Source organism: Acartia tonsa, chromosome 9, assembly GCF_053477335.1.
Source record: "Acartia tonsa isolate MP-2025a chromosome 9, ASM5347733v1, whole genome shotgun sequence".
NCBI lineage: Eukaryota > Metazoa > Arthropoda > Copepoda > Calanoida > Acartiidae > Acartia > Acartia tonsa.
Genome location: NC_137268.1, coordinates 33,713,187 through 33,739,062, shown reverse-complemented (window position 1 = coordinate 33,739,062; position 25,876 = coordinate 33,713,187). Strand labels below are relative to the sequence as shown.

At 33.3% G+C, this 25,876-nt stretch overlaps 1 protein-coding gene across 4 annotated transcripts in view; it reads right to left on the bottom strand.

Annotated features, from left to right (window-relative positions):
* Nucleotides 1-1,493: 1,493 nt before the first annotated feature.
* LOC145328821 (uncharacterized) overlaps nt 1,494-25,876 on the bottom strand; it is a 323,279-nt gene continuing 298,896 nt past the window's right edge. For all 4 annotated transcript variants that reach the window (XM_080172722.1, XM_080172721.1, XM_080172723.1 and 1 more), the window contains 22 exons: nt 22,671-22,799; nt 22,490-22,531; nt 20,127-20,190; nt 19,483-19,563; nt 19,023-19,092; nt 18,458-18,527; nt 17,163-17,269; nt 16,542-16,602; nt 15,290-15,371; nt 14,712-14,760; nt 13,844-13,919; nt 13,070-13,140; nt 11,639-11,746; nt 10,799-10,922; nt 9,960-10,038; nt 9,621-9,678; nt 8,648-8,707; nt 7,720-7,782; nt 6,813-6,870; nt 6,382-6,480; nt 4,035-4,106; nt 1,494-2,369 (listed from right to left, as the gene is read on the bottom strand). In XM_080172722.1, the coding sequence (XP_080028848.1) occupies nt 2,319-2,369; nt 4,035-4,106; nt 6,382-6,480; nt 6,813-6,870; nt 7,720-7,782; nt 8,648-8,707; nt 9,621-9,678; nt 9,960-10,038; nt 10,799-10,922; nt 11,639-11,746; nt 13,070-13,140; nt 13,844-13,919; nt 14,712-14,760; nt 15,290-15,371; nt 16,542-16,602; nt 17,163-17,269; nt 18,458-18,527; nt 19,023-19,092; nt 19,483-19,563; nt 20,127-20,190; nt 22,490-22,531; nt 22,671-22,799 (1,674 nt within the window). In that variant the 3' untranslated portion in view covers nt 1,494-2,318. The remainder of the gene's footprint in view (nt 2,370-4,034; nt 4,107-6,381; nt 6,481-6,812; nt 6,871-7,719; nt 7,783-8,647; nt 8,708-9,620; nt 9,679-9,959; nt 10,039-10,798; nt 10,923-11,638; nt 11,747-13,069; nt 13,141-13,843; nt 13,920-14,711; nt 14,761-15,289; nt 15,372-16,541; nt 16,603-17,162; nt 17,270-18,457; nt 18,528-19,022; nt 19,093-19,482; nt 19,564-20,126; nt 20,191-22,489; nt 22,532-22,670; nt 22,800-25,876) is intronic.

Here is a 25,876-nt window from a genome sequence, read left to right as displayed (position 1 = left end):
TCATGTTCGTTTGTCCTACCGCTTCAGAGCTCCTTTATGGATGTTGTCATCCTTGTTATGATTACATTAAAGGAGGTGTATTAACTTTTTTGCTTTTTATTTAAGATAGCTAGCCGGTTCTTTTAGTAAGTAGTAGATGTAAAATTTTTCATAGAATTCAGATATGCAATCGGTTTTTTTTGTAGACCTCTTATTTTTGAAGTAATTTAAGTTTTAAAAAAAAATAATTCAGTCGGTTTAAAGGTACTAAAACGCAACAAAATAAAAGAAGAAAATTGCCAGTATGAACAAAAATAGTAAGATCTTTTATTTGACACCTTACTTTTAAAATTCTGTTGAGTAATTATTGAAAAAATAAATTTTTTTAACTTCGGTTTAATAAAAACTTTAAACCTAAATATTTTCTCAAACAGACATAAAAAATATGGGTTCATCATATATACCTTTAGAATTAGAAAAATATTACGAATCCATTCTAAGCAAAATTGAAAAAGTTTTATAAAACTATAATAAAAAATATAAGTTTATTTTAAGAATCATAATTTTCGGCTTTAAAGGGTTGACTTGAACAAAACCAGAACAAAACCTAAACAAATGTACATACACTGTAACAGATATTTTTTAAACACAAGAAACAATAATGCATTTTTAACTGCATTGTTTTGAAGTTTATAAACAGACTGAAGCAAATTTGTTCATACTTTTTCATTCTTTACATGTTATGTAAGTATCACTATTTTTATTGTAGTATCTATTGTATATATTGTATGAACATTATCCTTTTTTGTCAATTCTATTGGTTAAGTTTTGAGGTGAAGCTTCATGATTCGTCAATTTGTGAGATTTTGATTGGCTAGTTTAATAGTTAAAATTAAGTGTTGCCTGTAAAAATATAATATTTTAGGCCATTTTTATTTTTAAAGTTTTTACTTTTTTTCAATTTTGCTTAGAATGGATTTGTAATATTTTTCTGATTCTAAAGGTATATATGAACCCATATTGTTTTTGTCTGTTTGAGAAAATATTTAGGTTTAAAGTTTTTATTAAACCGAGGTTAAAAAAATAGATTTTTTCAATAATCACTCAACAGAATTTTAAAAGTAAGGTGTCAAATTAAAGATCTTACTATTTTTGTTCATACTGGCAATTTTCTTCTTTTATTTTGTTGCGTTTTAGTACCTTAAAACCGACTTAATTATTTTTAAAAAAATTAAATTACTTCAAAAATAAGAGGTCTACAAAAAAACGATTGCATATCTGAATTCTATGAAAAATTTTACATCTACTACTTACTAAAAGAACCGGCTAGCTATCTTAAATAAAAAGCAAAAAAGTTAATACACCTTCTTTTCTTTTTTATAAAGCTAAGTTTTTTTTTTTAAATATTTCTAATAAACCTTGCTAACGACTTCACCCCTATCATCTAGGATCAGTTGTTCGAATGGGGAAGATAAATAGCCTAAAACCTTCCCTTTTAAATAAAAGTACGACAGTTTTTATTCTTAATAAAAACAAAGATATAAATTTATAAGTTATATTTTCTTAAAAATAATAAAAGCATATGATTAATGAAAAAATAACAATGAATTGTTGAGAAAAAAGATGCAATGTATAAAATAAAATAATTAAATAAAATTACATTTTTTGTAAAAATTATTTACAAATGTTAACAGCAATCAATAATATACATTTTCAATTAATACATTTTATAACATATAAAATACTTTTCATAAATATAATAGAAAAAAAATATTTTATTTAATTTTTTGTTAGTTAACAAAACGATACAACTTATAGTAAATATTTAAGTACACTTTTCACTTTTAAATACATAGTTAAAACATTTAGAAAATAATAAAATAAAATCAATTATATTTTCTAAAATCTAAAGCAAATTAGTTATTTATCGCATCGTATTATAGACAACTTAACGCGAATATTAAAATTAAAAATTTTAAGATTAAAACCAGTTTCGTTAAAAAATGGTATTGATTTAATATTTTTATTTAATTTCCGTGGAAAATTGCATGTAATACGATGCTATACATAATTTTTCAGCATGGCTAGGAACCGGTTCTAATCCAGCGGACATGAATCGGTTTTGAAGCCATACTTGAAAATGTTTTTTAACGATATAACATTTTTGTGCGATACAAATCACATGTAGTATAAAAATGTAACACATTTAAGTTATTTAAACCAAAATTTAAACATTTTTGCATTATAAAAATGCATATTATAGAAAAACATTATGAAAATAATCTACGGGAAGATTATTTTGTGTATTTTATGCGATGATGATAATTGTTTGTGCGCGTTTATGTTGTAATTTTCTCTGGTATCATCTGGTTCCTGGCTTTGGGAAGAATCTAAAAAAAATACAAAATTTAATTAATATCACTAATGCAGGGACAATGGCCGATGAATTGGTGTACAACTCCAATGATTTTACAAAAATACTAAATTAATGATTAAAATAAGTGGTTGAACACTCATCTTAAAAGGACTCTCCACAGAAAAATCAACTTTGGATTTTTGAAAATCTAACCTGAAACTATTATTCTCTGTTCAATTTTAGGCATTTTTTGTTTTTGTGGCATCGCGATCGAAGCCCTTTGAAAATTTTGTCCGCCGCCTATTTGTACTGCCGCTATAAAAATATATACTACACTTTCCTCCACTCAATATGTGTTCGCCGCTAAAGAACATTTGCTCCATTGCAACCGGCCGCTCTACGATTTATCCTCTTCCTTGACTGGACAATCCTGCCGCCTCCATTTTGTGTTCGCCTCCGCCAAATATAACCATCTTTTGCCGCAGTTGCCGCATTCATCGCCCTTCTCCGCCACTACTCCGCTATACATTGCGTACGTAGCTATACACAACACCCCCAGCCTCCATTTAATTTCTGAACAAGGGAGAGGGGAGCATGTATTAAAAAGCGACGTACAGCGGAGTAGCGGCGGAGAAGGGCGATGAATGCGGCAACGGCGGCAAAAATAGAAGCTAAAAATCACTAAAGCAGCACAAATTAAATGGCGGGAGGATTCACTTAAAGGAGGTAAAAAATTTCAAAGGGCTTCGATCGCGATGCCACAAAAACAAAAAATGCCTAAAATTGAACAGAGAATAATAATTTCAGGTTAGATTTTCAAAAATCTAAAGTTGATTTTTCTGTGGAGAGTCCTTTTAAAGAAATAACCAATCAAAATTCGCTGAAGTCTTCAAAGTTTTGAAGCCAACGAATAAAAGAATATTATTATAATACTTGGGGACTAGTGTAATAAACAGCCCATTGTCCCCTCTCTCTCTGTCATTATTGTCTATCTATAAGCATTGTTTTGTTATTGATTTTTTGGCATGAAATGAAATATTTCTATCAATTATTCTAATCATCTAGGTAACTGTCTGTATAACTCTAGTCAGTCTATCTGTCCGTTTGTCTATTATATCTGTCTGTAGCCTGTCTGTCTGTCCGACTAAATATGTCTGTCCGTCCGTCAATATGTCTATCTATTAGTATGCCCCTCTTTCTATCTGTCTATCTAGTTATCATTCTGTTTGTCTGCCTATATGTTAGTTTGCCTTTCTGGCACTATGTCTGTAGTCGGTATATCTGTCTAAAGGGTGTGCAAAAAAAAATGCGGACATTTTTAAAATTGAAATTGCGCGGCTTGTGTTAATAGTAAATTTGTAAAAATACTACGCATACCGTTAGAACCGCTAAGAAGTCTATTTTTAGGAAATATAAAAACGATTCCTGTGCTACGCATATTTTATAAGCTACATGTTAAAACGTCCCAACTGACTTAAAACTTGACTTGCGAGTAAATTTTGAGACACTTTACCATCTGGCTCCTAGAGTATTTGTAGCACAGGAACCGTTCTTATATTTCTAAAAAATACAGTTCATAGCGGTTCTAACGGTATGCGTAAAATTTTTCTACTATTTACACAAGCCGCGCAATTTTAATTTTAAAAAGGCCGCATTTTTTTGCACACTATCTGCCTGTCTTTCTGTCTGTATATCTTACCTTCGCAGTATCTGGATAATCTGGGAAACATTTGAAACCATCCAGATTTTGTACTTGACCATCTTGAGTGATCTACAAAAGATAAAAAAATTTAAAATAACAAGCAAGACAACATCCATAAAAGCGAAGCTCTGAAACGGTAAGACAAATGAACATTAACACTTGTAGAGTGTCAGGACTGAATTAGCAGAATATTAATATATATATCTGAACAAAATTGTAAGTGAATTTGTTGCAAATCTGGTGAAATACACGATATTTTTTAAGGACATACTTACCTTTTTAGGACTTAATAAGGGGGGGGGGGGAAGTTCTGACACATTTGCGTAAACGGTGATTATTGGCTTTATCTTTGGACTGAACAGTTAGAGGTAAGTTTATAAAACAACATAAGCTTCTTTATATATATTATTCATATATTTGAAGAAAAAATTACATTCGGCCTCCAGGTTCAGGTGCTGCAGGCCTCCAGGTGGCCTCTGGACAGGTATAAAATCCAAATTTCTATTTTGAACAGTTAGAGGTAAGTTTATAAAACAACATAAGCTTCTTTTACTATATTATTTACATATTTGAAGAAAAAATTACAATCGGCCTCCAGGTTCAGGTGCTGCAGGCCTCCAGGTGGCCTCTGGACAGGTAAAAAATAAAAATTTCTTATTTGAACAGTTAGAGGTAAGTTTATAAAACAACATAAGCTTCTTAATATATATTATTAATATATTTGAAGAAAAAATTACAATCGGCCTCCAGGTTCAGGTGCTGCAGGCCTCCAGGTGGCCTCTGGACAGGTAAAAAATCCAAATTTCTTATTTAAACAGTTAGAGGTAAGTTTATAAAACAACATAAGCTTCTTTTAATATATTATTAACATATTTTAAGAAAAAAATACAATCGGCCTCCAGGTTCAGTTGTTGCAGGCCTCCAGGTGGCCTCTGGACAGGTATAAAATCCAAATTTCTTATTTGAACAGTTAGAGGTAAGTTTATAAAACAACATAATCTTCTTTTTATATATTTGAAGAAAAAATTACAATCCGCCTCCAGGTTCAGGTGCTGCAGGCCTCCAGGTAGCCTCTAGACAGGTAAAAAATCAAAATTTCTTATTTGAACAGTTAGAGGTAAGTTTATAAAACAACATAAGCTTCTTATTATATATTATTTACATATTTAAAGAAAAACTCACTACCAGTCTCCAGGTTTGGGTGCTGCAGGCCTCCAGGTTGTCTCTGGACATGTAAAAATCAATATTTCTTATTTGAACAGATAGAGGTATACTTGTAAAACAAAGTATGCATATTTTCAAATGTTATTTATGTATTCCAGGTATAAACTTAAAAATATTTACCTTAATACCTAATTGAAAATAAACTTATATTTTATTATATTACCTACTTACCTCATTGAAACCAAAAATTTAAACTTCCATCCATATTTTCATGTATATATCAAATAACATTTTTTTTTAATTTTTTTAGCTGTCCAGAGACCACCTGGAGGCCGATTGTAATTTTTTCTTCTAATATATAAATAATATATTAAAAGAAGCTTATGTTGTTTTATAAACTTACCTCTAACTGTTTACATAAGAAATTTGGATTTTTTACCTGTCCAGAGGCCAACTGGAGGCCTGCAGCACCTGAACCTGGAGGCAGATTGTAAATTTTTCTTCAAATATATAAATAATATATAAAAAGAAGCTTATGTTGTTTTGTTTTATAAACTTACCTCTAACTGTTCAAATAAAAAATTTGGATTTTATACCTGTCCAGAGGCCACCTGGAGGCCTGCAGCACCTGAACCTGGAGGCCGAATGTAATTTTTTCTTCAAATATATGAATAATATATATAAAAAAAGCTTATGTTGTTTTATAAACTTACCTCTAACTGTTCAAATAAGAAATTTGGATTTTATACCTGTCCAGAGGCCACCTGGAGGCCTGCAGCACCTGAACCTGGAGGCCGATTGTAATTTCTTCTTCAAATATATAAATAATATATATTAAGAAGCTTATGTTGTTTTATAAACTTACCTCTAACTGTTCAAATAAGAAATTTTTTATTTTTTTACCTGTCCAGAGACCACCTGGAGGCCTGGAGCTCCGGAACCTGGAGGCCTATCCAAAAAATGCTAAATCTGGGGGAAATTCATCATATAAGAATGATTTTATCCCCAATAACCTATCCTCTCAGTCCAAAGATAAAGCCAATAATCACCGTTTACGCAAATGTGTCAGAACTTCCTCCCCCCCCCCCCCCTTATTACTTACCATGACAGGATAGGTGAGTAATTGTCCAGGGGGAAGATCTGACTGGAGTAGGCCATAGTAATCATAATTATTACTTACCATGACAGGATAGGTGAGTAATTGTCCAGGGGGAAGATCTGACTGGGGTAGGCCATAGAAATCATAGTTGTACAGTCTCCAGTTGTGATCACAATACTCCTAAATTAAATTTATTAAAAGTTAGGGGATTAATCTACTCCAAAAGTATTGCATAACTTGACAAGTGGTTGATAATCAAGACCTAAAGTTTTAATCCAACTAATAAGAGAGCGTTACTTTGAGTAACACAGTAAATAGCATTCCAATGTCCCCTTCCTCCCTTATTTATTAAATGTCCTAAATTTTGCTTGCTATTATGTATACATATTTAATTTATAAATATAAAAATCTGCAAATCCGCATTTCTACAAAAAAAATTATTTCTCATCGTCACATGTGTGAAATGGATTATAAGAAGCCCCCCCCCCCCCCATAATGAAATTTTGCTTTACCTTTACTTTTTTGGCACAATCCAAGGTTCCAGGAACACGGAATATCTCCTCCCAATGCCTGTAAAATAATATATTAATCCAAGGTTCCAGGAACACGGAATATATCCTCCCAATGCCTGTAAAATAATATATTAATCCAAGGTTCCAGGAACACGGAATATCTCCTCCCAATGTCTGCAAAACAAATTATTATTGTTAGATAATAAATGTTTACTATATGCACTATATAATTCTTTATATTTTATATGACCACCAATGGGAAGCAAAGCAAGCCTACTGAAAGTCTTTTACTTTCAGATAATAGTAAAATGACAAATTCTTTAAGCTCAGGATTGGAACAGTCTTTTTTAAAATCATCTTCCCCATACTCATTTCCTATTACTATTTCAGAGATAAAAATGAAGTACTATGTTGTGAAGCTACCTTACAGGAGCTTAAAGACTGTCAGACTCTGTTTAAGGAGGTGAGACATTATTGGGGAATGTGTCAATATAAGGTCAATTGACGGGTAACTATGTTTATATCTATCTTCTTTTGTCAGTGCATTTATCTTGCTAAGCCAATAGCTAAACATCTCAACATCTCCATATGGATTAAGACAGGAATAGATTTTACTCATCAAGTGAAATTAATCTAAAATATATTTGTGGGACGGATAAAAAGGTCGTCTTTTCTACGATGTGTTGCCCCCCAAAATCTTGGAAAAATCAGTTAAAATTGAATCAATTGTTAGTTACAGTTTTGATTAAGATCTATTTATGGGTTCGGATAACTGTCTGTTTGTCTATGTCTGTAAGTCAAACTGTTTATCTATCGATCTATCATAGTATCTATCTATCTATCTATCTATCTATCTATCTATCTATCAATCAATATATCTATCTAGCTATAAATCTATCTTCTTTACTTGAGATGTTCAGCCCAAAGTTTCATTCTGAACACATGTACATCTCCATACGGGTTCAGTGCTCTAAAATATCAAAAATGTCATAAGCATGGAAAAGACAATTGCCGAGTAATTGATGTATATCCCCAATGATGATACACAAAATTGCTTTTCTTTAGATAACATTTAATAGTTGAAACGTTTGGACACCCAATCTGACGAACAAAAGTCCTAAAATTTATTAAGTCAGCGAATAAGAAGACGATATTATGTAACATTTGGAGTAAGAAACAACTCAATTTACCCTCTCTCCCAGGTTGTTTCAGCAATTTTTGAAAGCCAAGCTTTTCTATAATTAGGGTCGGTCCGTCCGTCCATCACACACGGATGGCTTTTTTCTGTAATTTAGGCATGTTAAAATTGTCCTGTCGATTTCAAACTTTGCATGGTGATTCCTATAGTACTTAGGTACGATTTAGAAAGCGTAGCAACTCTATAATCATTACAAGAATGTCCGTTCGTCCTCTTAAACATGTTGATTTTTTCTTTGAAAGTTCCTTTAGTGATAATTTACATGAAATAGAGTTCTTGAGGAATAAGATAATACAATACACGATAAATTGATGCTAATCCCTAATAATGATTCAACAAAATTATTCCATTGGTAGATTACAATTATTTATCAATTAAAAAGCTTTGACACTGTCAGTTTATATCAACCAATCAAGATTAAATTCAAGGTATAACGCTATCTCTCTCTGTCCGTCCAAAGCTTAAGATGTTGGTAAAAATTGAACCGACTAAGCTGTGCTTCTCAGAGACTAAACCCTCTTATCCTTTGATAGTTTTAAGCTATTTTTCCGGAAGAAACTAGATGGAAGCTAAGGGAAAGCTGACTGCCAGCATTCAACAGTGTGGGTGTTGAACCACTATATAAAATAAAGCTTACGGGAAAGCTGGTTGCCAGCACCCAACTGCCATCTCCGTATCTCTTGTACCGTTCATAGACCTGTAAACAAAGAAAATAAATTGTTGGATTATAAATTTTTGAAAAAGAATCTAATTAAACTCAGGGATCTAAAAAGATATACATCCCCAATGATGGTACACAAAATAACCCCTTCTGTAGATTAAATTAGTGGTTGAAACGTTTGGACACTCCACTTAATTAGCCAACCAATGAAAATTCACTGAAGTTTCCAAAGTTGTTGATCACACGAATAAGAAAACATTATAATAAAACTTTGGGGTTAAGAGTAATAAACAATCCATTGTCCCCTCTCTCTGGATTAAACTGTATTAACTTAAATTTTGTGATAAATAAAAGCCAACTTTGCAATAATATGAACGCATTAAAAAAGCTATAAACGACTGCCAAGTCTAGCCAACAAAATCCTTTATAATTTGTTAATAACCAAATTTCTATATTCAATTACAACGAAAGGGAGTGAGCCTTAGCTTGTAAATTGATATCAAAATTAAACAAAAGTTTCATATTCTCATATTGCAACGCTAATCAGTAATGCTCTCTTGTTTTAGATAACCAAGAAGAACCATCAACTGACTATCAAAGGCCTCGTGAAAGTCAATCAAACAATAAATGGATAATAAAATAATAAGTCACGAAACCTTTGCAAAGACTCACAAAGCCTATCTGCAAATAAGAAGCACACAATACCTACATATCAGGATGGCGCTACATATCAGGATGGCGCTTGTTTCTCTTATTTGACTATTGGATGTATAATGGATGTATTATAGAGATCTCAAATATGTTGCTGCTTTCAGAACAAGCTTTTTATAATGACCGGGTGAGTTGAGTTTTTGTCTTATTTATGCAAATATGTGTAATACAGAACCAAAACACTGGAAGTATTAATTCTTTTTTCTTTTCTTTATTAAAGAATATTATTAAATATTACCTTTCATTGATGTTAGCAGAGCCAACGAGAATATAAGCGTCATCAATAATTATCATCTAATTACAATTTTTATCTCATTTTTATTAAACACCCTGTAACATATACCTATTCAAATTATTTAGTCGATAAATTGATTTACATCCCAATGATGATACCCAACATTACCCTTTTTGTAGATTAAAATTAGTGGCTGAAACGTTTGGATACTCAACCTAATGAACCCTGTCAATCAAACTTCACTTTGGGTCCCCAAATTTGTTGAACAAAACTTTGGGGACTAGTGTAAATAAACAGCCCAATGTCCCCTCCCTCCCTGAAAAAAATGTGATAAAAATTCCTTGCTGTGGACATAGATCATCTGTCTCTTAGTTTCTCTGAAAGTCTCCGCTAGTGATCCAACTGGGGGCGGGGCTAGGTCCTAAAAAAAAAAAAAAAATGTTTAGTTGGGTCATGGAAACGAAGTAGAGGGTTTCGTCGTATTTTCACAGTAGGTAGATTTTAGATTAGGTTAGGTAAATGTTAATGATTGCCCCGCAGGGGCTAGAAATAGGAGAAAGGCTACCGTGAAGATGCGACGAAACCCTTTTATTCATTGTCCGTTTAGTTTAAGGAATCAATTATAATTTTGTGGGTTATTTCCTGAAAGTTCCTGTCGTGCACTTTAGCTTCCTTCCTTTTTTAAAAACAAACTGAATACAGAGCTGGATCTTTAAATCATTTTAGTGGTGAGCCAGATCGGGGTGCGCCGAATTTCAGCCAATCACAGCGCGGCATTTCATAAAATGCTGTGCTCTCACTGGTGGAAAGTTGGCTTACCCCGATCTGGCTCACAACTAAAATGATTTTAAGATCCAGCTCAGGAGTTGGGGGAAGTTAATTTTTCAATGCCTAATCCCTAACTAAATATTTTTAAAAATGGACAAAATATAAAGGAAAAAGTGACAATAAATTGATTTACAGTACATCCCCAAAGATGATACAAAATTACTCCATATGTAAATAAAACTTATTGGTTAAAATGTTCGGTCACTGCTAGTTGAAACAAACCAATCAATATCTAATAATTAGGTACAAAGTATTAAGCCAACAAAATAGAGATTTTGGTACCAGTTAACTTATCAGACCAATATCCCCTCACTCCCCCAATGAGAGAAAAAGCTACACAATTAGTTACTTACATCAATGTAGGGGCCGTGCAACTCCCTCTTGCCGGGGCACAAGAAGAGCAGATAGTCCTGGGGGTGACTACCCATGGAGGGATTCACGTGGATACTCGGGTCGGCCAGGGCACGTCCAATTTCCCTAAAGTAAATGAAATTGTGTAAATACGGGAGGTGGGGGAAAAAAGCTTTTCTACAATTAGGGTAAGTCCGTCCATACGGATAGCTCTGCTAAGCATACTAGTAATAGTGTTAACCTTTACTGATGTAACGGTTAGCGTAGCAAACTCTCATTAAAGTTGTATCATCAACTTTAATCAATACATCTACATAACCATGTGATACTTATTTTCGATAGATTTCTTTTGCCAGAACTAGTTTACTTAGAAAAGTTCGAAGGTTTTTATTTATATGTATGTCTGTTTGTCTAGCTATCCATGTACATTCTGCTAAAACGAGAGACTGTTTGTCTATTTAACTGTCCATCTATTTATTTTTAATCCATGGACCTGTACATGATCTTCTTTCATGATAGGCGTGAGAAATTGTCTACATATCTGTCTATCTATTAATCTGTATATCTATCTATCTATCTATCAAAATACCTGTACATCATCTCCATTTACCTTTCCTGCTAGAACAGGATTGCCTGCATAGGACTGATGGGTTGTCTATCTACCTGTCTATCTATCAGTTTTTTTTATTAATCTGTATGTCTATCTATCTATCTATGAATGTACCTGTACATTATCTCCATTGTATTTATCCTTCCAGAACATGATAGCTTCTTAGAAGTGATGGGTTGTCAATCTATCTGTCTAACTATGTACCTGTAAGTCTATCTATCTATCCATGTACCTGTACATCATTTCCATTGTCTTCTTCTGCCAGAAGAGGATGGCCTGCATAGGTGCGGAGCAGGGGTCACCCTCGGGCCACATGGGAATAACAACGTACGCAGTGAATCTAGAAACAAAACATTGATCATGAAAGGAAAACGAAGTAGCGGCTTTGGTCGTATTTTTATTGTAGCTTTTCTCTTGGCAAATAAGATTATTTGAAAATAATAGTAGTATTTTTTCCTCTATGCTAAACTTATGCATGGGGGGCCTAACTCTACGGAGCCTTTACCTGCGAAAATCAAATTAATTCTCAGTATAAAAATTGAAAATAAGTTTTTACATAGCATAATCCCTTTTTATGAAAAATATTAGGTAATGTTTACTTTGCTCATTGGCTATAGTCTGCAATTTTTACACACAATGTACTTACTGAAAATGGATATAGAATCTTAGTGGATATCATAGCAGGGGAAAAATTGTCGTCAATCTATGTTGCTAACATGGACATCACTTATTGGTCAGTTCATTCATTAATTTAGGAGGGGAGGGGATGAGGTAGCTATTTTAGCCTCACTTTATTACATTATAATCTGGTGATGACAGTACAGAGGAAAGGGGTTAAATAACTGTATGTCCCTACCTCAAAGACCCTGTTCCGACTTTCAATTGGGTCTTTAAAAATCAACCAATAGCGTCGAGAGTAACAAACCCAAGTCGTTACTGCAATTTGCCAGCAGGGGGATCCAGGTACTTGTCTGATTATACTGAAATAATTCGCCCCTTACTAAGACTTTGACTACAGCTCGCTGATTATAGAGTAGCTCCGCTACAAAGATGATTAAACAAATCACCCTGTAAGTGCTAGAATGTTATTATTTTATCAATACAATAAAACAATGTTTGTGCAAGAATAGATGATTAGGTATATAATATAAACTAACCTATCTTTTCAGTTAGAGCTCCTATGTCCGATTGATATTGCTAACAATATCAATGACAAAACAGAACTAACTTTAAGACAGGACATCTAGCTATATCAATAGATGTTGACATTCATTCTTGGACAGCTCTCTAGCTTTCCAAGCATGAACCGTCTTCATGACAAACATACCTATGATGCAACACATATAGGATAACATATAATAATTAATACAAAGGTGTGCACATAATATCACAATACTGTACATCTAATACTATATTAATAGATTTATCAACTGGTGTAAGATGTAATAAATCCATTGTACTGACTAAGGGATACTTAAGGATAATGGTATAAGACAATGGCCGATAATTCAACTACCCTAAAATCTACAGCAACCAATCAAAATTCCCAAGAAACAGCTTCTTATCGTAATTGAGAAAAACTTTCATCGAGTTCAAAGGTATTCTATATGGTCTACAATCGGTCAGTTGGTTGGTTGGTATGTCAGCACACAAAAACAGTTACCTTTCTCCTTGTCTTATTTTGCTGATAATCTTGGCAACAATTTCCGCAGGTATCGTGTGATTACACAGGGTCTAAAATATACCTATATTCAGAGATCTAAAGGGATAAGACAATGGCCGATAAATTGATGTACATCCCCAATTATGATACATAGAATTACCTCTTTTGTAGAATACAATTATTGATTGAAACGTTTGAACACTCAATGTCATGAATAATAAGTCACCAAAGTTGCTAAGCCGACGAATAAGAAAAAGTTATCAAAACTTTGTGGAGTCGTGTATTAAACAGCCCATTGTCCCCTTTCTTCCTGATTTATATTAGTTTGTTTTCAAAAGCCTATCTACTCTATAACTTCGTTTGCCTTTCCGTCCGACTATCTCTACGGCAACGAATATAATATACGAATGAATGTATAATATAGGTGAATATTATGACATGGGAAAATTTGTCAATTAAGGTCAATTTGTTAATCCAGTAGTTTTCGTCCATCTGTCTGTCTGTCTGTAAGTATTGGTATGTATGTCTGTCTTACTATATTTACCTGGCTTTCACTATCCCACTCATAAGCAAGCCCATAAAGTACTGGTTCTCAATATACAGGGAATATGTCTGTCTGTCTGTCTGTCCGTCTGTCTGTCTGTCTTACTATATCTACCTGGCTGTCACTATCCCACTCATAAGCAGAGCCCATAAAGTACTGGTTCTCAATATACAGGGAATATGTCTGTCTGTCTGTCTGTCCGTCCATCTGTCTAGTCTTACTATATTTACCTGGCTTTCACTATCCCACTCGTAAGCAGAGCCCATAAAATACTGGTTCTCAATATACAAGAAGTACTGAGCATTCCTAAAAGAAAATTCGACGATTTTTAAAGCTCATTGACAACAAAAATTAAAAGACGATCCTTTTCTATTAACTAATATATCCCATAAATAGATACAGAGTTTGAAAAAAAAACGGGAGAGGTTTTAAAGCATAAATACATAACTTAATTTTATTATCTAAATAAAGTAAAAAGTCGCTAAATTCAACATAAAATATATGCATATTTAAATTTTACACCAGGGCTCGGCAGCAGCGCGCCATCCGCGACTAAGACTTAAACTTAAACCCATTAGAATGCTTTGTAAGTTTTTTTTTAAAGAGGGATTGCCATATTTGGGTCAGGTTAAGACGTTTAGCTGATTGTAAAAGGTTGCTTTGCCGCGGCTTAAAGGCAGCTGACGTACGGCTGCCTAGCCCTACTTTGCATATTCAGTTATTCAATTAAAAACTTTGTATTTATAATAAATTAATTAAAACTAGTTTCGTTGCTTGATGAAATATGTTCGTGCTTTGAATTTTGAAATGAATAATTTCAAACATAATTAATTAGTGTTAAAATTAAAGCAAATGTAAATCTCCACATATGCTATAATCCTATTATATAAAAAAGTAATTTTTTTGCCTGAAGCTTAAGGTTTTGAAAGCTACATATAGGCCCCGGATTGGATTTAGGCTATTTCTTTGCCCCTTTCATAACTTTTTGAATACAGAGCCCTTGATGCTAGGAGAGCAGCAAGTAGTAAATACTATAATTAGAAAATCCACAAACCCAACCCCCTTTTTCATTTTAGTATGAATGAGGTTATATCTTACCTAATCATTTGAATGTAGGCTGTTGTAATACTGTGCTCCACGATTCTTCCTAAAAAAAATTAGATTAATTAGATTAAAACAAAACATTAATAAAATTTTACAAAATTACCCCTTGTTCTCTGTAGATTAAAATTATTGGTGGAGAAGTTAGTACACACCCAATCTAGTACCCAAAGTTTTTAAGCCAGTCAAATGGAAAACGTGTTGTATACAATTAAAGTTAAGTGCCCCCCCCCCCTTCCCTCTTTACACCCACTGAATATAATATAATAATGTCGTATGGGTGAGTTGCACCTGGACTGAACAGTCAACTTGACAACTCAAGGCCAGACTCTTGGTCGATCCTTCACCTAATACCCGTAGTACAGTACGTTGCAGACACAACCCTTTGATTGTACGATCCTTGTCTGGAGATCCTCACTGTGCATGGTAATGAGTTGCGTCTGTTATTTGGGTGCCAAGACATTCCCCCTAATCAAACTTTATAAAGTTCTGTGCCGAACTAAGCAGGTTGTAGGTAGAATTTTTAACGTCTTTTTGTGACCCTTACTGATTAAATTAAAAATAAAATTGTAAACCTTTCTTTCTGTTGAGGAAAGATGGATTGTCCCTCTTTTCATTGTCAAATTCAGCAGAATCAGAGGTAATGGAACGGAAGAACTGAAAATTAAAAAAAATATTTTTGGCTAAAATTATAATGTTACTTTTTTAGTTCCAGTAGGTATGTGAATTTTCATGGAACGCGGATCAACTACCTAGCCTATTAGGGTTTTCTCTTTAGTCAAGCTTCATATAGGTCTCGAGTTGGTTTTAGACCATTTAATTTTAGATTTATGCCATGGAGTGTTTTAAGCCAATTTTTCAGCCCCTTCTAAGTCCTTAGAATAAACGCTTCTAGATTGGTAGAAATGAGTGTAAGTTTTTAATATAGTGAGTAAAAAATCATATTCTTGGACAAAATTATAAATGTCTTTTTGAATAAAGTAAACTTATTGTAAATATCAATTTCTATCTATTTGAATGTCAGTCAATTAATGTATTTTCTCGTATTCATTCGAATCCGGTGGATAGGAACCGGTTCTCATCCATACGAAAAAACTATGTCTAGCATCGTATTTTATCCAGCTTTCTACGAATATAGAAATGTACAATCATAAGATTAAAACCAGTTTTTTTAAGCCGGCGCCTTCGGCACCTCGGGGCTAAAAAAACTAGTTTTAATCTCATAATTGTACATTCTATATCCGCGGAAAGCCGTTTATAATACGATGCGAGAAATAACTATTATATGACATTGTCACTGTTTTCTAGTATTAAAAAAAACAGTTCTTTATCAGAATGATTCATCTACAATTGTATAATACATATCCTATTATATAAGTAGTAAGCTCTTTTTGTTTTAAGCGAGAGTTCTTGCTAACCGCTGTACCGATCATATGGTTCTTCTTTAAAGTGAAGCTTCTTATAGGTCATGGAAAGGATTTTAATTATTATGGGGCATCTCCCAACTAAAAATTACCCCATAAAAAATATTATTTTGTTATTTTTTCTTTTTAAAACTTTAAATAAAAAATTGAAAGGGGGGGGGGGTCAACCTCTCTACCTCCCACCTTAAGTGCCTCCAGAGGCTTCTAGGGGAGTAGCCGCTAGTACATTATACAATATCTTCTATTTATCTTAGCACTGCAGATATGAGACTTTTATTTTGTATGTCATTCGGTTAATTCAATAACATATCCAACTACCTATATTCTTACAAAAACGAAGCTTCTCTACATTCAGGTTATGTACGTCCTTTCGTACGTACGTTGTCACGGATAGCACTTGTACCTGGACATTCCATTCTCTTTCAGGTTGCTGCAGTACGCATGAGGCTTCTGGGTTTACTTTCCTGCAACAAAACTAATTTAAAATTTATAGATATACTTCATCAAAGCCACCAAACAAAATTAAAATTTTCTGCTTAAACTTATTTGGATTCACTTATTTGGATTACACTTTAAAGCCTGCTAATCATAATTATGAAGGATGTATTAATCGCTAAATATTTTTTAATAAAATAAAAATAGACATGAATAGATATTTTAGCAATAATTTTCAATTCATTTTATCTTTTGTAGAAGTCATCAAGAAAATTTACCTTGTTTGTTTTAGACTTAACACTTAAAAATGTCAAACAATTTTTTGTTTTTGTTTAAAGTTTTAAAAATCTGCTCATGTACAGCTTTGTGTATATATCTTTATTTGAAGGGTGAGGGGGGGGGGGACTACTAATAACTATAAAGGACAATAGTTATTTATCAAATGCTATGTTGAATTGAATAAGTCAACGAGGAATTTAGTGAACTTTGATTTGTTGAATAATTAAATTGAGTGTTCAAACGTTTCAACCAATTTTATCTTGTAGTCTAGAGAGGGTGGGTGTCCCTCCTTGATTCCTACTTCACTTACTTGAGAAACTTGTAGTCTAGGGAGGGTGGGTGTCCCTCCTTGATTCCCTGTCTCTTCCATCGCTCAATAAAGTTCTCCAAAACATCCTTTGCAATTGGACCCTCCACCTAAAATGATTTTTTTGATTCAAAAATGTCGACTTATCTTTAAATTAAAACATCTTATTACTGCTTATTTACTAATACTTAGAGCCAATAAAAATAAATTCGATGAAAAACAGATATGATATGCAAAATTAAAAATCTATAAGACATAATGAGGTTTTGGAGACCATAGGGGTAGTTGCACGAAATGCATTTGAACTTAAATATAGTGAACCATATATATTTCCTGTTCTATAGTTTAAACTTTATCTATATGTAATATATTTTAAAGAATTTCAATTTTTTACCATGTACTTTTTAAAATATAAGGACTTGAAAATCATACTATTGAGATTGAGATATATGCAACTTATATAGCTGGCTTATTTTTACAAAAATATCATGGTGACTACTTTAGCGATTGTCTAATTGTTTCCTATTTATTGTAGTACAAAATTATGTATGTTTGATATGATAGTATACTTATTACTTCTGCTTGAAATAATTATTCTTAAATGCACTTCATGCAACTATCCCTTTGATTATCTACATTCTTTCATTGGGCTGCTTACAAATTTTATTTAATTCTGATTAGTTGGTTGATGATTGTAGTGTCTAAACTTTTCAACCATATGTTTAATATAGAGAAGGATTAATATAGACTATAATCATAGGTAATCTACAACAATTGTCTTATCCCTTAATATCCCTGTCTAGCATTGCAATATTGTATTTACCTTGCAGTGAATATCATGCCATGGCTCTCTTGGTCCTACATCTGCAGGGGTACTCTTAGCATTGCAATATTTTCCTTACCTTGCAGTGAATATCATGCCATGGCTCTCTTGGTCCTACATCTGCAGGGGTACTCTTGGCATTGCAATATTGTATTTACCTTGCAGTAAATATCATGCCATGGCTCTCGTGGTCCTACATCTGCAGGGGTACTCTTAGTATTGCAATATTGTATTTACCTTGCAGTGAATATCATGCCATGGCTCTCGTGGTCCTACATCTGCAGGGGTACTCTTAGTATTGCAATATTGTATTTACCTTACAGTAAATATCATGCCATGGCTCTCTTGGTCCTACATCTGCAGGGGTACTCTTGGCATTAGAATTTCTATATTTACCTTGCAGTGAATATCATGCCATGGCTCTCGTGGTCCTACATCTGCAGGGGTACTCTTAGTATTGCAATATTGTATTTACCTTACAGTGAATATCATGCCATGGCTCTCTTGGTCCTACATCGGCTGGGGTACTCTTAGCATTAGAATTTCTAAAGAAGATATATTTCTTTTAAAAACTTTGCATGCCTTAAATAATCTTTATTATCGGAAATGTGTCTTGGAAAGTTACCATTAAACAAAACAAAAAATGCATAAAACACATGAGGACTTCAATAGAAAAAAAAGTAGGATTATTTTATTATTCAGGGAGGGAAAGGACATTGGGATTTTTATTACACAAAGTTTTATAACATTGTTTATTCTATTCGTAGGCTTTTGATTTGTTGGTTCATGGAGTAGAGTGTTCAAACGTTTCAACCGCTAATTGTAATCTACAGAAGGGGTAATTTTGTGTATCATAGGGGATGTACATCAATTTATCGGCCATTGTCTTATCCCTTTAGATCCTGGAGTATATCTAAACATGTAATCAAAAGAAATAGAGAAATAAATAAATAACTTATGGCTTGCTAATTTTTAGTACAAATTCTCTACATTTTGAAAATATATTCAATGCCTCACATTAAAAACTAAATAATGTTTACCTGAAATCTCCATCATGTTCATAAAGAAGGGTACTGAAGAGTTCATGGTAAGGATTATCATATCTTCCACCTGCAACAAAATAAGTTGTTATAGTACATCGAAGATTTAAAATCAGATAAATTTAAATTAAAAAAAGATTTCTTTTTAGCATAGGACACCTACCATCAGACTGGCTATGTAATAATACCTGTAAGACCAAGACCACCAACATATACATGTAGGACACCTGCCATCAGACTGGCTATGTAATAATACCTGTAAGACCAAGACCACCAACATATACATGTAGCACACCTGCCATCAGACTGGCTATGTAATTATACCTGTAAGACCAAAACCACTAACATATACATGTAGGACAACTGCCATCAGACTGGCTATGTAATAATACCTGTAAGATTAAGACCACCAACATATGAATGAAGAACACCTGCCATCAGACTAGCTATGTAATAATACCTGTAAGATCAAGACCACCAACATATGCATGAAGGACACGCCTACTGTCAGGCTGGAATGGACATTCGGCATCAATAATCACTAAATAAAAACCAAGAATAAAAAAGTGTTGAAAACCTTAGCATTTGCAATAAAAAAAAACATAGATCTTTATTTTTGAGAATCTAACTTTTTTAATATAAATATTGGGCGTTCCCCTCTTTAGGTTTTAGGCTAGGGAGCCGAGCGCTGCGGCTAGGCAGGCAAGGGGGCCGAGCGCTGCGGCTAGGCAGGCAAGGGTGCCGAGCGCCGCGGCCAGAGTTCATAGTTCTGTCGGAGGTGGGGGGTACTCAAATTTTCAAAATTGAAAAAAAATATTTCTAAGAGGATATTACCAAATATTGAATATTAATAGTTATTTATTGTATTGTATTATAGACAGCTTTCTGCGGATAATAAAATGAAAATATAAGTTTAAAACCAGTCTTGTTGGACCAGAGGGTACAAAGGCTTGGGTTAACAAAACAGGTGGTAATTTTTTTTTTTATATTAATATTCATGTAAAATTGTCTTTAATCCGATGCCATACTGAAAATGATTTTCTGTCTATCAGTTTATCCATCTATTTATCCGTTGGTCTGTAAATCTAACTATTCGATCTGTACCTGACTTTTGATGATGTGTGTACATAGAAGATCCAAACTGGTTCTGCAGGTAATCAGTCAGCTCCTAAAAATAAATCTTTCATTGACAATTTATTCTTGTCTAGAAAATGTTTCGAATCATGGAAAGAAAATGAAGTAACAGGTTTCGTCGAATTTTCACAGTAGCTTTTGACTAGTTATTTTAGTTTAAGTTAGGTAAATGTTGATGGTTGCCCCCAAAGGGTTAGAAAATTGGCCCCGCAATGCCGCATGGCTAGAGTCCCCTTCAGGGGCTAGAAATAGGATAAAAGGGGGGGGGGGGGGGCGAAAGTGACACTTTTTGAAACCAAAACTAAAAGTCAAAGGAACTCAACTAAAAAAAAAGAGTTACAGTTCTGACATTTTGCATGGCAGTTGCTTTATAGGGGTACAATATGGAACCGTGAAAAAACGGCGGCGCAACCGCCGAAAACCGCCAAGAAAAGGCAAAAAAAATTCGGCGGGAAACGGCGGTTTTCGGCGGTTGCGCCGCTGTTTCTTCACAGTTCCATATTGTACCCCTATAAAGCAACTGCCATGCAAAATCTCAGACCTGTAACTCTTTTTTAGTTGAGTTCCTTTGTTGACTTTTAGTTTTGGTTACAAAAAGTGTCACTTTCGCCCCCCCCCCCCCCCTTTTCTGTGAAAATACGACGAAACCCGCTACTTCGTATTCTTTCCATGATCCAATGTTTCTAAATGCAGCTGCTGATATGAATGGCGCATGACACTTTTATCTAGAGTAGGGAGAATACCTTGGCTAATAAACAGTAATAGATAGAATCCCTTTTTGTAACATTATAGTTAAAACTAAATGGTAAAAATAATGAATATTTTCTTGAAATATTAATCACATAAATGTCGATCTTATGACAAAACAATACTATTGAAACTTTTAGCAAAATCCTTATACTTGATTGAACTTTTCTTTTTATTATTCTTTCATAAGGAAAAATATTGGAGTAAAGAATACACTATTGTTATTGACAAGACATGTATGTGTTGTAATAAGTTTGCGTTACATAATAATTCAATTAAATATATAATTATTAGATCCATTGGAAAAAGGGCATAACAATGTAAAAATTTAGAAACTGTAGGGGTATAAGGGGTGATGCCACTCCCCTCATTATTTTTTTATAGGGCAGTGTAAATAATTTAGGGAGGGATTGGACCAAGGACGTACAAGCTTTTTTATTTGGGGGGGGGGGGGGGTAATCTTTATATCATAGAGGCAACTACGTCCAAGCTTTTTATTATTTGGGGGGGGGGGGGGGGGGGAGGTAATCACCCCCCCCCCCACCCCCTTGGACGTCCCTGGATGGGACAATAAATTGTAAATTAAACTTGTACCTATTATAGATCTTGATATAGTGGTTTAGCAGATGGAGGCTAGGGACGAAGCTAACTATTTTTTTGTACAGCCATTATGCTAATAAGTCTTGGTATTCCCGACTAATTGAGTAAAAATGGTAATTTTAGCAGAAATAGTCTACCATTCATACTTGGAAGTATACTTTCTTTGATTGATTAATTCTGTACATTTACTCAAAATAAGTAACCTAATAGGTAGGTAAATAATCTTAAACAAAAAATACTTAATGTAGAAGACATACTATCATTATAAAGAAGCTTCGATTATAACTTTGTGCCTTATCGTCCTGGGAAAAATAACTTTAAAAATCTGGACATTTTGGTATTGGTTAAATTAAAATTGTTACGGCAATCTTCATGCCAAGTTTGAAATTTAAATAACAATTCTAAACCACCAATATTAACTATAAGAGCTATCCGTTAATGACGGACTTACGAATGGACCAACACTAAATGTATTATAAGTTATTGAGCAAATGTAGCCTTAAGATGATAAAACAAGGATGACAACATCCATAAGAAGCAAACTCTTAATTGTAATGTGAGATGAGCAAAGCAAAGCAGGAAAAGAAGCTTAACCAATGTAATTAATAATTCATTCAGAGTAGTTTAGACAGTAGTTTTTGGCCACTATAAAGTTTACAAACGAAAACGGCCGTAGATTCATAGATGTATATATTTATATTATAGAACATAGTTGTTTGATTTATTTTGTCCTCTCCCTCCTTAAAAGTTTGGAAATTCACACATGCACTATTATACACTATAAGCATATACTCAAAGAGGACTCTTATATCATATACTCTAATAGCGGTTTCAGCCATTTACCTTTCCCCTCCAGAAATTTAATCTTCTCAAAAGCGTTATAGACCAACGAACAAACTGAGTTTTAGGCTAGTAAAAAGATAAATATATTTTAGTAGTATATAATTATAGAACTATCCGATTAAATTAAAACATGTTTTTATTACCTTAGACTCCTTAAGTTCTCTAGGGGCAAGAGCACACAAAACCTAAAATATTTAAAAATGAATTATGCATCATTATCTATCAGTAACTCAAAAATTAATACAAGGCTTAATACATATTTTTCAATGTTTAAATGCAATTTTCCAACTAAGAAAAAACATTTAACCCCTTCATATTCATTACCTTATTGTCTCCATTGTAATTGTTCTTATTTTTGAAGAACTTGTAGGTTTCCATGTCATGGGTTCCCATGACACCCTCATCTCCTACAACTTCTCCACTAGACTTCTCACTCCACACCATGACAAATACCTAGACAATATACTTGTATAATTTCTATGTCATGGCAAATACCTGGACATTATTCTTGTTTAGTTTCCAGACCATGACAAATACCTAGACAATATACTTGTCTAGTTTTCATGTCATGACAAATACCTAGACAATTTACTTGTAGTTTCCATATAATGACAAATACCTAGACAATAATACATGTATAGTTTCCATGTCATGACAAATACCTAACTATGATTGCGTCTAGACTAATTTTTCTATGATATATAGTATAAGACAAAAGCCTTACTTTTAATTCAAGTGTCTAGGGAAGTTATGTCTAGAAACAACTTGTTAAAAATATATCGATGTCTTGGAAAAATACCAAGGATTATTAAAACCTTGTGATTCTTAAAGTTCAAAACAAAACCTACTTATTGGGTATAAAATTCTGATAATAAATAATCAAACACAACTTCAAAGTCAAAAAGACACAAATTAAACTCTTATTTTACACTTTAGAGTAAAATACTAGAGAAGGAAAGGGTTAAATAACTGTATCTCCCCATCGCAGTGTCCTTGTGCCGAATCTCAATTGGGTCATTGGAAATCAACCAGTGTTGTGGGTTATATTAACACAGCCAAGTAGCAGAAAACAATTTGCGAGCAGACGAAAAAGGTCATTGAAAAAGGAAGGGAGGTAGTTATCTGTATATATGTACATCTATATACTATAGATCTGTTTTTTAATAACTGGATAAAATGAGATCTAATTGAGCCAACATATCAAAACAAGTTTTTTTAACAATGCACATTGGGGCATATCAGCCAAAAAGGGGATTTAATTATTTAGAGCCCGAATTTCTTGTTCAAAATGTCAAATTAGAATGTTTGAGGTCAGGGAATGCATTTCTTAACTTATCAGAGTAGTATGAAAATTTTTCAGTAGAGCAGCTACTCTATCACTAGCTTTTTTGGCCCTTTAAAGTGTATCTATGTCAATTGTAGTCCGATTTTAGTGTTCAAAGTGTCAAATTAGGGGTTGTTGGGGCCTGGGAATTCATTTCGGTAGAAGGGGAGGGGATAGTGTAAAGGGGGTGGATGGGAAATCCTTATTTTAGTCAGCTACAAGTTTGTTCAGTGATAATAAATCCATTATAAATGTAGGCATGATTGACATCAATTTTTATAAACTAATATCTATATTTATAATGAAATTATGATTCTTGTTTACTGTTTATCTGTATATTAACCCTTAACGGTTAGGGGGAGGGGATCGTTTACCCCCCCCCTCCCTCCCTCCGTTTTTTTCTATCATATTTTCTGTGTGAAAGATAGAGGGCTATAAATGGCTATGCCACATAACTGATAGTTGGAATTTTTTTAATATCTCCAGCCTGGCGGGCACTAAATACCAGCAAACCTGACAGGTTCATCCAGATAAAAAGCATAACATTTTTTCTGACTTAAACAAAGCCTTTTATCTTACTAAAATATCATAAACCCTTATGTAAAATATAGGTATTCAAGTCAATTTTAGGTTCCAGGTATGATCTTGAAGGTCCTGATCCTCCAGGTCTCTAGAAATCTTTAAAAGTCTCCTGTGACCGCAATTTTTGACTTAGAGACTTCAAATTTTAAATTTAAGCTTTTCTTGTATGTCTACATAACGTATTAAAATTTCCTAAAGATCCGCCGCCGTTTTCCCGCCACCCGCCGACTGCGGCGGCTGGCAGCTGCCAAGTACAGCTGCAGCCGCCAAAATTTATGTTTTGAGATTTATAATATAAAATTTACATAAAGATAAACATTTTCTGAAAAAATTGTATTTGTAGCTTCAAAAAAAAGAAAATAACAGCTTTTTGAAATTTTTAAGTAAAAAAGGACCTAAAAACAAAGGTTGTTGAATAAAAGAGCGAAGTAAGCGAAAATTGACTTTGAATCACTTGTAGTCGGAAATTCATTATCAATCAGGGGACCTGCAAAAAGAACCCCCTCCCCCCCCGACCGATAAATGTGCGACAAGGGGCCCAACTGTTAATTAACAAACAGGGATCTAAGGGACAAAACAATGACCGATTAATATATGTATCATTGTATATTGTTAGGCCCATACCTGCATTACTTGGGTTTTCGCCACCCAAACGCCACCGAAGACTGGCCATTGATAAACGTGACACGCGATCATAAGCGTAGCAATGAACATTTTTCACCATAAATAATAGATTCTCAGATAGCAAAGTATTCACTTATTTTATCATTTAAATCATAAAATAATACTTGTTATATCTTAATTTTACTTCATGGAAAATCTATAGTTCTAATCTTTAAAATATTTTAATTCTTGTTCATTTTTAAAGCACATATCTTCAGTTTAAAAGCGTATATCTTCATTTTTTAGCATGGATCTTCATTTTTTAAACGTCAATCTTCATTTTTTTAGCGTCAATCTTCATTTTTTTAGCGCAAATTTTCATTTTAAAAGCATGGATCTTCATTTTTTAAGCAGGAATCTTTTTTTAGCGCCAATCTTCATTTTATAAGCATTGGTCTTCATTTTTTAAGCACGTATCTTCATTTTTTAAGTGTGTATCTTCAATTTTTAGCATGTATCTTCATTTTTTACGCGTCAATCTTCATTTTTTAAGTGTTAATCTTCATTTCTTTAGCATCAATCTTCATTTTATAGCCCCAATCTTCATTTTAAAAGCATGGATCTTCATTTTTTATGCATGGATCTTTATTTTTAAGCATGTATCTTCATTTTTTAAGCATGGATCTTAGTTTTTTAAGCGTGGATCTTCATTTTTAAAGCGGGAATCTTCATTTTTAAGTGTCAATCATCATTTTTTAAGCTTATTTCTTCATTTTTAACGCATCAATCTTAATTTTTTAAGTGTCAATCTTCATTGTTTTAGCATCAATCTTCTTTTTTTTAGCGCCAATCTTCATTTTAAAAGCATGGATCTTCATTTTTTATGCGTGGATCTTAATTTTTTAAGCATGTATCTTCATTTTTTAAGCATGGATCTTCATTTTAAGCATTGATCTTCATTTTTAAGCATTGATCTTCATTTTTTAACGTCAATCTTCATATTTTAAGCGTGGATCTTCAT